This window comes from Pithys albifrons, chromosome 20 (genome assembly GCF_047495875.1).
Source record: "Pithys albifrons albifrons isolate INPA30051 chromosome 20, PitAlb_v1, whole genome shotgun sequence".
Taxonomy (NCBI): Eukaryota; Metazoa; Chordata; class Aves; order Passeriformes; family Thamnophilidae; genus Pithys; species Pithys albifrons.
The window spans coordinates 11,087,076-11,099,949 of record NC_092477.1 but is presented as its reverse complement, the minus strand read 5'-3'; the positions used below and the strand labels follow the sequence as shown (position 1 = coordinate 11,099,949).

Genomic DNA, 12,874 nt, shown 5'->3' with positions numbered 1-12,874 from the left:
CATGTTCCAGGTGTCTCCACGTGACATTTGTGGGGTCTCTGGGGCACAGGGGCCGTGCCAGGCATGGTACAAGCACAGCCCTACCCCCTGCCCAGCTGTGCTGCTGTTCCCATGGAAAACCCTGGTGCAAATATTCCCTGACATCCAAGCCATGTGCTTTAAAAAGTGTCTGCCACCAATTCCTTGAACCAGAGGCCTCAGCACTTCCCTCTGCTCTGGGCAGTGTGAGCAGAGAGGTTTGTGTACGAGGAGATGTGTCTGTTGGATATGTGTGTGTGTGTGCAGGTACAGAAACCAGGCAGATATATGTGTATACTCTGTCAAACTTGAACCCCTCAGGGATTTTTCCCCCTTTCTTTCTGATTTCTCTTTCAAACATCCCAATATCTGACCGTGTTCCATGTTCACAGCTCTCTGCTCACATGCAGACAACATCAGGCTGTATTTCCTATTGCTTTATCAGCCCACATTTCTGCCTACACCTTTGTAATGAATGCTGAAAAATAACCAGGACCCATCAAAACCACCCAGACCATGACCAGAGTCTGTGGGTGCCCAGAGCAATCCTGTTTGGATCATCCAAGGAGTGCCAGACTCCAAAAACTGGCACTTTTCTCCTTTCAAAGCATTTCCACCTCGCTGGGTTTGCTGCTCTATTGAAAGGGAAGGGAATATTTCAACACTTTGTTGAATCATGGCATCAAGTTTTAAGAGCTTTTACTCTTAGATGAAGGTGTTTTATTTACTTATATTGATGCTTTCGATGTGAATTTAGCAAAAGACTATTTAAAGTTTAGCTGACAAATTTATTTGTAACCTTGAAGTATTTGATCATCAGAGAGAAAGCGAGAATATAAATAAAAGACACTGACAGTCACATAATCTACAGTTAATTCCATAATTTTTTACAGATAACAATATACACATTGTCTTGCCTTTCCTGACAATCAGCTTGCACTATATCCATGGAAATACACAAATGCCTGGAACAAAGATGTGGCCCCAGGGAAGCCTCTGCTCACTCCCAGCAGTGCCTGGGGAATGGCCTGAACCGAACCAGCCAAACCCTCTGCTGAGACACCCCCAGAAGGTATTTGGCAACAAGACATCAGGATGATGTTTGAGACACTTTGCAGCAAAACTGTTGCAAAGAAATTCGAAGGAAAAGCATAAGATCCACAACCCAGAGCTGCCAGTGTTCCTGGGTCAAGAAAACTCCCCTCTTGACCTCGTGATAAACGTGGAATTATTTGGTAATAAATACATCTATTCACGGTTTAATGCTTATATGGAAGAGTCAAACTAGCAATCTACAAATTAAAAAGAGGAGAAGCAGAATTAACATATGATTTCCATTTTACAAAGGAAAAGGGCTGTAGATAAACGATTGGCATAATAAAGAGCATTTCATTTTAGAAAAGGTAATGTAAATTCAAAATAAAGCAAAACATTCCGCCACCAGTGCGCTTTTAAAAAAATCTGCTGGAAGAACAGAGAAGTTTCTTTCCTACCATGGATTTCTGAAGTGATTCACTATGAGCTTTTCTCCTACAGAAATATAGACACTGTCACACCTTTCACCGTGGATGAGGACTTTATTTCCCTTAAAAATGTCTCGGTGTGGATGGGTGATGAGGCAAGTCCTTGCTTTGGAGAATGCACTGACAACAGAAAGCAAAATACCTCATATCAAATCTGTAAAGCACAAGTCTTGGTGTTTAGTAAAGACACGAGAAGCAGTTTGGTCCGGGCACTGCGTTGCCACTGCCCTTGCCCGAGGCGGGGTCCCCTCCGAAATCACGGCCGCTCCCTCCGTGTCCTCGCTCGCTCCTGCCCCATCGGCAGCCGCGGCTCGTCCCTCTGTCACCTCCACGAGTCCAACAGCACCGAGTCCTTCCCCTGCCCACCGAGCCGTGGTGGGTCCCGTATCAAAACTGAGCGTGGTCGACTTCATCGAGCCAGGAGGCCGGGCTGGCAGGGAAATCCGGGTACCCGCCGCTGCTGCCCGTGGACAGGTCGGAGCTGGGGCCGTTCCCCGCCAGCACCCGCAGGGGCTGCGGCACCCCCTGTCCGCTTTGTGCCAGGATGCCCAAGCTGCTGTCGGGGTAAACCAAGCTGGAGATTAAAGGCTGGTGACCTGGCAGTGCTGGCAAGGAAGCCGGGGACTGGGGTATCCCGTAGGGGCTGGTGGAGCGCAGGTCGTGGTACTGGTCCTGGGCGGGGAGCCCGCTGTGCTCCAGGGCAAAGCTCCCGTTGGTGCCAGCCGGTCTGCCCAGGGCAGGGGACGCTTCACTGAGGTTGCTGTAAATCCCATTGGAGTGGCTCATTTCGGACATAGAGGGCTCATCTGAAAGGGAAAAGGACTGGTTTTACTGGGGGAGCAATGGTCACAGCTGGATTGGACTGGTTTTACTGGGACAGTAACTGATTATGGTTGGAATGAACTGGTTTTACTGGGACAGTAACTGATTATGGTTGGAATGAACTGGTTTTACTGGGGCAGTAAATTATTATAGTTGGAATGGACTGGTTTTACTGGGACAGTAAATGATTATGGTTGGAATGAACTGGTTTTACTGGGGCAATAAATTATTATAGTTGGAATGGACTGGTTTTACTGGGACAGTAAATGATTATGGTTGGAATGGACTGGTTTTACTGGGAAAGTAAATGGTTACGGTTGGAATGGACTGGTTATACTGGGGCAGCAATGGTCAGGGTTGGCAGAGGCTCTGGGTATAAATAGATTAGATGGATAGGAGCTGAGCAGCCACACTCTCCCCAGTTTAAATTCCTTATTATTCCCATCCTTGTTGATGGATCTTCATAGAAAGCCACAGGATTAGTACTTTTTCTGAGTTCAAATATCTAATACATTTTGGATTTTAGAAAGATGCATGTGAAGTACCTATTAAAATATAAGACTGTGATTTAAAAATAATCCTTTAAAGGGAAAGTGAGTTCAATATCTTTCCACCTCTTGTTTCTATTTGAAAAGAGGATTATCCTGAATTTTGATATAATTTTTAGGAGCTACCTGAACAGTCACCAATGCAAGAAAAATTCTCCATTGCTCAGGAAAAAAAGATATTAAATTGAGATATTTGTCTGCTCAGGAACAGCCTAATGAAAACACAGTTGCAGAATCTGTTTGTATGACTTAAAAACACTCCTGAAAATTGAGCAACATTTTTTTAATTTCCAGCAAAACCTGTTTGTATTTGTTAGGGGTTTGTGGACAGTGAGAACTGACTGTTGCCTGGGATACAAACCTGCTTGTGGCATCGAGCTCCCAGTAATTGCTCAACATTTTTTAGTTATTATTTATAGAATATTCATATTTAATGAGCTGATACACAGTGTGTGTATAAACAGACTCGAAAATCAAATAGATTTTAGAAACAGAGGAGGGGAGCTGAGATGCAAAGCTGTGTGTGTATAAACACACACATTATAGACACGTCTGTGTAAATATGTGCCGAGGTTTGCATTTCAGTTTCTCTCGTTATTCCTAAAAAGATACACACACACGTTTGGGATGGAGCTCTGCCCGGAGCTGGGACTGCCCAGAAAGTGCCCCGTCCCTGCCCTGCCCCGTCCTGCTCCTGCAGCTCTGCAGAGTGTGGGGTGGCTGCACAGGACAAGAACTGGAGCAGGAATGTCCCTGAATTTGTCAGCAGAAATCTCGGCTCCGAAAAGGGCACTTTCCGACGCAGAAAACTCCTAAAGGGCAGCAATCTGCCTTTTGCAGCACAGTCACAGCTCCCACAGGACTGAGGAGACCTAACGAGGAACTACACAAATAAAACCATCCTTAAATAAGATTTTTTAAAAAATCACACTATTTTCTCCATAAAAACGTTCAGTGGCTCTGGACTCTCTGGTGGTTGTATTTTCAAGAGTTCCTTGAAAAGGCCGTGTGTGATCAGAGGCTCTGACATCGCAGCGCCTGCTCGGGGAGCTCTGCCCGCACCTTTGCGGGTCTGATACAGCCCCCGGAGGAGCAGCAGAGCGTCCCCTGCCGCCCCTCGGCCCCGGCTGTCCCCGGCTGTCCCCTGCTCCGCTTCCCCGGCGGGCACCGCCCGGCGGTCAATCCTGCGGCTCTGCCCTTCCCTCGCCTCGGGCGCTTCGTTTCACTCACTGGATTATGTCTGTAAATTCTGACCGCGGCACCGAGGGGGTGAAAACAGCCTGAGCACGGGCAGCAGCTTTACCGGGCGGGCACAGCCCGCGCTCGGGGACCGACCTGTGAAGGAGACCTCGGCGTCGCTGTCGGGCCCCTCCTCCTGGATACTGTCCTTGTCGGACTTGGATGTCCCTCGGGATCGCTTCATGTTCCTGAAGTATTGGCCCCACCGCTGCCTCCCCGCGTCCTTCTTCAGCCTTTTCTCCTTGGCCCTGCGGTTCTGGAACCAGACCTGCGGGCAGGGCGCGTCGGGGAGCTCGGAGGCTGCGGGGCCGGTCCTTGCCGCGGACCCCGCCCTGGCACATCCCGCTCTCACCTGCACCACCCGCACGTCCAGCCCTGGCACATCCCGCTCTCACCTGCACCACCCGCATGTCCAGCCCCGTCTCCGACGAAAGCTGCTCCCGGACGTGCCGCGCCGGTTTGGGCGAGTTGTTATAAGCGTTTTTGAGGGTCTCCAGCTGCTTGGCCGTGATGGTGGTGCGGGGCCTCTTGGCTGTGGATTCAGCCTCTGCCGACACGGTGCAAGTTAGAAGCAAAGTTGCCAAAGGACGCGGGACCCCCAACCCCTCCAGCCGCCCCCCGATGGCAGATGCTCCCACCCCTCCCGCCCAGTGCATGAGCCTGTCCCGCAGCCTGGGAGAGTCCCGGGCCCTCGAAGGGTGGAAGGGACAGGACAAGGGGTACCTCTCTGCTTGGCCGTCTCATAGTCCGCCTTGCAGACCAGCCTGCTGTCCTCCATGAGGTAGAACTCGTCGCCGGTGGCCAGCTGCCGCTTGCAGACGATGCAGGCGAAGCAGTGCAGGTGGTAAACGAAGTCCTGGGCCCGGCGCACCACCTGGGTCGGGGGGATGCCCTGCTGGCAGGCGGCACACTTCGTCCCGAAGCGCCTGACCGGGAGGGACAAGAGGCGACCGCTGAGTCGGGGATTGTTGGAGAAGGGTCCCCGGCCCGGCCCGGCGCTGTCCCGGTGCTGAACCCGCCGCTGTCCCGCTGCTGAACCGGCCGCTGTCCCGGTGCTGAACCCCCCGCGCCCCGAGCTGCTGCCGGAGCTGCGATCCCCTCCCGAGCCGGCCGCCCCCGGCCCGTGCCATCCCATGCTATCCCGTGCCATCCCGTGCCATCCCGTGCCATTCTCACGCACTTGAAGAAGTCCTCCTTGCAGTACACGCCGTCCCCGCGGCTGAAGCACTTCTCGGCCAGCTGCGTCTGACAGTCGGAGCATTTCAGGCACTTGCTGTGCCAGTGCCGGTCCAGGACCTTGAGGATGAACCTGTCCACGATGTGCTGGTTGCAGCCGGCGCACAGCGGGATCTCTGCGGGGAGGCAGCCGCGGTCAGCCCCGCTCAGCCCCGCTCAGCCCCGCTGCCCTCCGGGACCGGCCCGGCCCGTCCTGCCGCCCGAGGGCTGACCCGGGGATAGTCCAGGGAACAGCCCGAAAAACACCCAATATTCGTTCAAATTCGTTGTTACAGCACCATGTGAGCCTTTGCCCGCACCACAGAGAGCAGCGAACCCCCCGACCGAGCACACCCGAGAGCACCAGGGGACAGAAGGGAAGGATGGAAACGGAATTAAACCCCTGACTGAACGGCCGGCAAAACTGCGATTATTCCAGGCTCTGCTTTTCCTGCACTTCCATAATTCACCTTCAAATAACGGCGGGGTAGCCCAGGTGGAGTGAGGAAAGAAACTATCAAAAATTACGAGAATTGCATGGAAAATAAGAGCGTGGTAGGCTTGTCTCATCACCCTGCAGATACCGACAGAGATGATAGAGAGATAAGGATACAGACATGGAGAAATAGAGATACAAAAATAAACAAATATAACAAACAGAAAAGGAAATGTATAGATTTATAGACATAAATACATGGTTTTCAGTATATAGGTATAGATAGAGATATGTAGGTGAAAATACGGTTATGGGATACATAAATAAATATATCTTGATATAGATAGAGACGGAAAGATACAGACATGGGTGTAGAGACACAGATAGATGCAAACATGAGAGTATCTATACGTAAATATAACTGTTTGTGGAGACTCGGAGCTGCCTCGCTGTGCGCAGGGGTAGAGGTGGAGGTGACATCGTTATCCTCAACAATTCACCGCGTCCAAACAAACAGCCCCGACAGCGGCAGCGGCTCCGACCAGGTCTGAGCTCCGGCCCCGGTGTCACGGCCCAGCCCGGCTCGGCTCAGCCCGCGGCTCTTACTCTGCACTGCGCTCCGCGAGGGCCAGCGCGGCTCGCTCAGCGGCCCGCGGGCTCCGGCGCATCTTCCGCCGCCCCCGCCCCGTCGCTGTCCCCGCCGGATCCCCCCCAAATCACGGCGACAGTCGTGTCCCCCTCCCCGGCCGCTGCCACCCCCGCGGCGCCGGGGATTTAATTCGCTAAAGCGGGTTATTTTTAGCCGCCGGTGCCTCCCTGAAGCGTCGGGCAGGGCATCGCGGCGCGCTGGGTTTAATCCCTGCCGGCCCCGGGGCCGGCGGCACATCCCCACATCCATCCCCTCCCGCTGCCCCTTCCCGGGCACGGCGGGACGGGCACGGCTCCGGAGCGCAGGGAAACGACCCCGACGGGGCCGGCGGCGGGCGGGGGTCGCGCCAGGGAGAGGCAGCGCCAGGCGCTGCCCCGAGCTCGTTGAGAGCCGCAACCCCCGGGATTTGCCCCCGGCTCGGGCAAAGCACCGCGGGGCCGCAAAGAGCGCCGCGTCCTAAGGGAAAACGGTATTTTGGCGTCGTTCGTTCTGCCGAGGGTTCGACTTCGGCGGTGTCACACCCGCCCCCGGAGAGCAAAGGCAGCTCTCGATTGTCGGGTCGAACGCGCAACTCCCGTGGCCACGGGGAGCCGAAGGGAAGAGACACGGAAAAACGAACCGGAGCAGGACCGGGGGCGCCAGCCCGACCACGGGGGCTGCCGGTCCGCGGGGTCGGTCCCGCTCCCGGTGACACCTCGGTCCCCTCACATCGGCGGGATCCCCGCCCCGGCTTCTCGTTGTTTGTTTTTTAAGCTTCCGCCGGCTGCGTTCGACGTTGGAGAGAACCCGGACGGGCCCACACCGGGAGCGGCCCCGCTGCCCCAGCCCCGGCTGTGCCACCCGCAGTGAGACGCGGAGCCCCGAGCACGGCGGGGGAGCGCGGTCCGGTTCTCTCCACCCCGACAGGGCTGTCCCCGTTCGTTAAACGGCAGGGGAAAACATTTTAAAAAAGAATTAACGGGAGTTTTTCCAAAGTGTGGAAAAAGCCGTGTGGGCGCCGTGCGGGGAGCGCGGGGGGTTCCTGCCTTCGCGGGGAACTGTCGGGCGGCAGAAACTCCCCGTTCCGTCCCTGCCCTCGTTGCGCGGTGAGCGGAGGGACCGCGGGGCAGGAGCCGTCGCTCCTCCGGGGCCGGGCAGAGCCGGCAGCCCGGGGCAGTCCCGGGAGAGGCGTGGAGACCCAGCCTGGACCCGACGGGACCCAAACGGGCACCTGGAGCGGGCGCGGGGCCGGAGGCGCCGAAGTGCGGGGGACAGAGAGGGGGTCTCCAGTATGGGGAACGAGTAGGAGAGAACGAGCGGGATGGACCGGGATGGACCCTTGGGTGCCGTCGGGCCGCCCGCCTTCCCCCGCAGCCAGTCCCGCCCGCGGGCCCCGCCAGTGCCCCGGGAAGCGCGGAACCGGCACAGACGGGACTCCCAAAGCCGCCACCGGTGTCTCCGCGGGGGGACGCGGAGCTTCGCGTGCCCTCCCCTCACCTGGGCTCCGCGGGAAGGGGCAGAGCTCCGCTGCCTTCTCCGAGCCGGCGCGGACCCGCTCCAGCAGCATCGCGGCCTCCGTGGGCGCCGTCCGAGGGGCGCGGGTGGCTGGGCAGGAGTGGCGGAGCGGCGCGGAGGGGCGCGCAGAGAGCGGCGCGGGGCTGGGCGGAGCGGGGGGGCGCGGGGGGCGGGCCGGGGGCGGCACCGGGCCGCAGCTGGGCCGCGGTTCACCGCCGGGCTCTTTAGCATCACAAAAGCGGCGGGGGGAGCGCTGTCCCCTCCCCGGCCCACGCGTGGGCTCAGGCTGCAGCCGCCGCTCTCGGGCGCAAAGCGGCTCCCGGGACACCCACGAGCCCCCCGGAGACCGCACGGAGCGGGTCGGGGGAGCCGCCGTCGGGGGGAGCCTCCCCCCGGGCCCCGCCGCCCCCCGGCCGCCCCCGCGCCCGGATTTCGTTTGTCCCCGAGCTGCGCGGGTCTCCCCCGACGGCGCCCGTGGGGAACTGGGGCCGCTCTTCCCCCTCCGCTAATTAATTAATGAGCGCAGAGAGGTAGCGGGTGTTTGACCCACCGCCAGCGGCGCGCTGCGGCTGCAGAGGTTAATTGCTCTAATTGAAGACGGGGCGGACACGGACGTGTGTGGGTGTATCTGTGTGTGTGTGTGTTTGGGGTTGTTTGGGTGTATCTGTGTGTGTGTGTTTGGGGGTGTTTGGATGTATCTGTGTGAGCGCACACGCGGAGCTGCGGGTGTAGCTGTGCGTGTGCGCGGGTTTGTGTGTGTGGATCAGCTCGGCTGTGCCCGCGGGGCTGTGCAGGTTTGTGTGTGTGGATCAGCTCGGCTGTGCCCGCGGGGCTGTGCAGGTTTGTGTGTGCACACCGGTGTCTGCGCTCTGTTCCGCGGGTGTTTCCGCGTGTGCGGAGGTGTCGGTGCGTTCACGGCCGCGCGTGGGTCGCTGTTTTTGTGCCTGTGCCACCAACAGCCCGTGCGTGTGTGCCCCGCTTGCCCCAGGCAGCCGGAGCTGATAATTGTGGTTGTTACTGTGAGCCCATTAATCCCTCGAATCCCTTTACCTCCTGCTCGCAGGGGATTACAAATTAATAAAAGCAGCTTAGGGGCGGGAGCCTCCGCACACACATATGCTCCTGCCGACGGCAGCGCCGCGACTTTCGCCCGCTCCTGGGGGCAGCCCCACACCGAGCCCCCAGCCGGGGACACCCACCCCGGGGTGCCAAGGCTGCCTTCCTGCCCTGCCTCCTCCTCTGCGTCCTGCGGGGCCGAGGGCTGAGTCTGCACTGTGCCCTGTGGTGGTTCATCTGCCCGGGGACACGTTCTGTCTGAGGGACAGCTCAGCCTTGTACGGTTGGAAAATAAAGCAGGGAGACATTTGGGGGACCAGGATCTGCAGTCCCCAAATAAAGTGCCCAGAAGTGCCAGGCTGGAGCGCAGGTACAGCACTGCTGGAGCATGACTGTCTGTGTTGCAGTGACATCGGGTGGCACCGGCTGTGCTGGGGCGCCACGCCCCTCCCCAGGGGCAGGAACAGCTTCTGTGGGGCAGGTGATGACCCACACGGTCCTTTTTAAACTCATTCTTAAAGTGGATTTTATCTGAGCCTCTAAGGAAGCACTTCAAGAAAATGTGTGTGGTGGTGCCTGTTCCTCCATGTGTAGGGCAGGGACGTGGCAGGTGTGGGAGGGCAGGGGTTGTGTCCCACTCAGGACCATCAATGGCACACACCAGCCCTGTGGTGTCTCACACCATGGCACCATCTCACAGGTTCCCACAAAAGCCCCTCAGGTGATCTCCCCCTGTGTCCTCTTGCCCAGGTTGTAGCAGGCACCAAATTCTGCCCATGGGCTTCCTCACTGTGGTTCTCCACCATAAAACCACATCCAAATGTCTGTTCCTGCTTTTCTCTCTTCCCTGGTCCACAAGATTCCTCAGCAGTCCCTGAGAAGTCTAAGCTTAAAAATCCCCCCCTTCCTGTTCCCTTCTCTTTGCTGTTCTGTGGCCAAATTCAGGGGCTGCACCATCTGAGGAAATTGTGCCAGTTTTGGTCAGACACTCCCTGTCCCCAAACAGCATCAGACCATGAACTGACACAGTCAGGAGGAATCCTGGCAATGCAGTTCAGCTCAAACCAATTTGAAAACAGGTAAAGAGCCCAAACACACCACTTTGCCCAAACGTCTGCAGTTTATTTTAAACAAGCACATTAATTTACAATTCAGTACAAAACAGTCACTTTTCCTTCCAAGAGAGGAACGAGACAGTAAAAAACCAACCAAACCAAACCAGAGCAGACTCGAAAATGCCAAGTTACTGAATTAAAATAAATAGAACATTTAAATTACTGAAATGGTATCCTCACTATTTCCAACACCTCATGTGCAACACACAGACCCAGAAAACACACCTGGGACCTTTGTTCCCATCCAGTTCTGAGCAGGAACAGCAGGATGGACACACTGCTGGAAATCAGGAGTTCTCAGGAATAACTTTAATAGGTTTCTTTAGCACTTTCAGCTTTACTCCCTCTCCTGGCACATCCTCCTTTTATTTTCCATGCAGGTTTAATATTCCCTCTGTTAAAAGATCAAGAGAGCAAAGAAAGCTCCATGAATTACAAAGGGCCAAGATATTCCTCTTGGAACTGACTGGCCCCAGCATGGCACGATCCCCACAGCAAAGGGGCAGTGCAGGAACCTCTGTGGTCCAACACAGCACACAGAAAACCCTCCAGGACTCAGGAGATGGGGCTGGAGGCAATTTTAAAAGCAGAAACACTTTCCTGGCAGCATCACCCACCCCCCAGCACAGACTGTATCATCACAGAGACACAAAACAACATAAATTGTCATTATAAAGACTGAAAACAAGAACAAGCAAACCAAGATTTACACAACTGAATTCAAAGCAAGGAAAACCTTCCCAGATGAGGCTGTTGAACTGAAAGCCTTGGCTGGTTCACTGGCAAGAGCTGGAGCAGCAACACAGACAAGAAATATCCTAATTTCATACTTTTACACTCTTAAGAGACATAAAAGATGCAATACTCAGACTTGCAGTGGCCTGTTTCGTTGTGTTTGCAGCAGGGTCACAGCAATGTGGCAGTTAATGGTGTGCAGCAACTCCCCCACCTTATTCCAAACCCACATTTGCTGTTTTTTAATGGCAAAATCATCCCTAACAACCTCCTAAGCCCCTTTGCTTTCCTATGCAGCTGATAATGAGCAGAATGAGTCAAAGTTAATGAAACCAGGACTATGTATGTGGTGGAATTGTCATCACCAGCAGCAATGACTGATTTCAGCTTCAGAATGTGCCACAATTCCAACAGCAGGAATTCCACAGTCCCACAGAAACCAGCCCAGTTTTCCACATCCAATACTGCTGTGCTGGCTTAGGGGTTTGTGGTGCTTGTATTTATTTTTTTTTTTTAAGCTAAATGTCCTTCCTTGTGGGCTGGGAACACCTGCCCAGATCAGGCTACCAGAAAGTCACCCAATTTTTAAAAATAAATGTGGAATTCCTGTGCCTTCCCCTTAACCAGCCTCTTCCTGAGATCTCCCACTGGATTCCAGCCCAAACAACCTGCACTGATGAGCCTGTCCCACCTCCCACCATCACTCCAGTTTTAATATCCAAGCACAAGTGCTGTAATTGTGGGGAGTCAAAAGCAACAAGGGGCAGTGAATCCTTGAAGTTCCATTCTGTTATTCCGAGTGGAAGCTGCAGAAACACGTCAGAAATATTCAGGTTTGTGAACAAACAAGATTTCATTACGAAAAAAGCAACTCTCTGGAGTTTTTGTGCTTTTAGATCATTCTTGTTGCCAGGTTTTGAACTTTCTATGCTGGGGCTTAGAAGGGAAATCAGAGGAGGACACACTAATGGTATAAACACAGGGAATTGGCCAGGGACTCCTTATTCCTTCTGGTGTAACAGAGGAGCCAGCAAACATTCAATTAAATTAAAAGTTGCAAATGTAGAATTGAAAGGAAAAGCCTTTTTATATAACATAATTAATCTGGAGAACTCACTGCCACGAGAAAACATTGAGGCCAAAACCTATTAGGATTAACTAAAGATTAGGTAATGGATAACTAGAACATGCTCAATTACATTGGATAGGATTATAAACTTCACTATCCAGGACGTGAATTATCCCCCCAGCCAGAATCCCAGGAACTCCTATTCCCAGTGGTGGCTGTAGAACTGTTTTCATGGTTTCTTCTGCCCACCAGGACCCCACACTGACCTGCAAAGGCAAATCCCACATTCCCAAGTGCTGCCACATCCCAGCCCTGACCCATCAGAGAACCCTCCCTGAGCCCCTGAGGAGCATTCCAGCAGCAGGGATGGAGGGAAGGGCTGCTCCGGGCACTGCACAGGCAACTTCACACCTGGCAGGGGACACTCTGTGAGCTCAGAGCTGGAAATACCCAGGGATGCATTAATTGCTGTATTATAATGGAGTTATCCATCAGTATTTCCAGATTTTTTGATCTCTTCTGCCACACTAATACCAAGAGTTATCCATCAGTATTTCCAGATTTTTTTATCTGTTCTGCCACACTAATACAAATCTCAGTGTCCTTCACTGAAAATATTATTTTCCTTTAGTGCAGTTCATCAGGATTGGCTTCCATCTGGATAACAGAATAATTACTCAGCTATTTTCCTGGTTCATAAATGAGGTGAGTTATCCAGTGTTCCATTGACACATCCAATAGTGGAGAGTAAAGCACCAGACCCAAGTCTGTCCTTGCTCACACCAAACTCCAATAAAATGATGACAGCACTGGCAAATCAGAATTGAGACATAAAACTCCCATCTAAGCAAACACACACTCATCCCTGGCTGGAATACACAAGAGAGTGGGAAAATTAACACAGAATTCTTTCTCCTTTAAATATGACACATAAATAATATTTCACAAAGTCACA

The 12,874-nt window shown here is 54.0% G+C and overlaps 1 protein-coding gene across 1 annotated transcript; it reads right to left on the bottom strand.

Annotated features, from left to right (window-relative positions):
- Nucleotides 1-791: 791 nt before the first annotated feature.
- Nucleotides 792-8,032, bottom strand: LHX3 (LIM homeobox 3). The gene is made up of 6 exons (XM_071574305.1): nt 7,927-8,032; nt 5,331-5,502; nt 4,874-5,076; nt 4,546-4,697; nt 4,247-4,418; nt 792-2,347 (listed from the first exon to the last, which is right to left on the bottom strand). The coding sequence occupies exons 1-6, from the start codon at nt 7,994-7,996 to the stop codon at nt 1,929-1,931; spliced, it is 1,188 nt and encodes a 395-aa protein (XP_071430406.1). The 5' UTR covers nt 7,997-8,032; the 3' UTR covers nt 792-1,928.
- Nucleotides 8,033-12,874: the final 4,842 nt, after the last annotated feature.

Bases quoted from the DNA above. Each gene is read 5' to 3' on its own strand.
- LHX3 (XM_071574305.1), bottom strand. From the start codon at position 7,996: ATGCTGCTGGAGCGGGTCCGCGCCGGCTCGGAGAAGGCAGCGGAGCTC. The intron at 5,077-5,330 runs GTGCGTGAGAAT...CCTCCCGGTCAG, and splicing joins TGCAAGGAGGACTTCTTCAA to GCGCTTCGGGACGAAGTGTG. The intron at 2,348-4,246 runs GTCGGTCCCCGA...TTTCCCTTTCAG, and splicing joins CGCCGAGGTCTCCTTCACAG to ATGAGCCCTCTATGTCCGAA.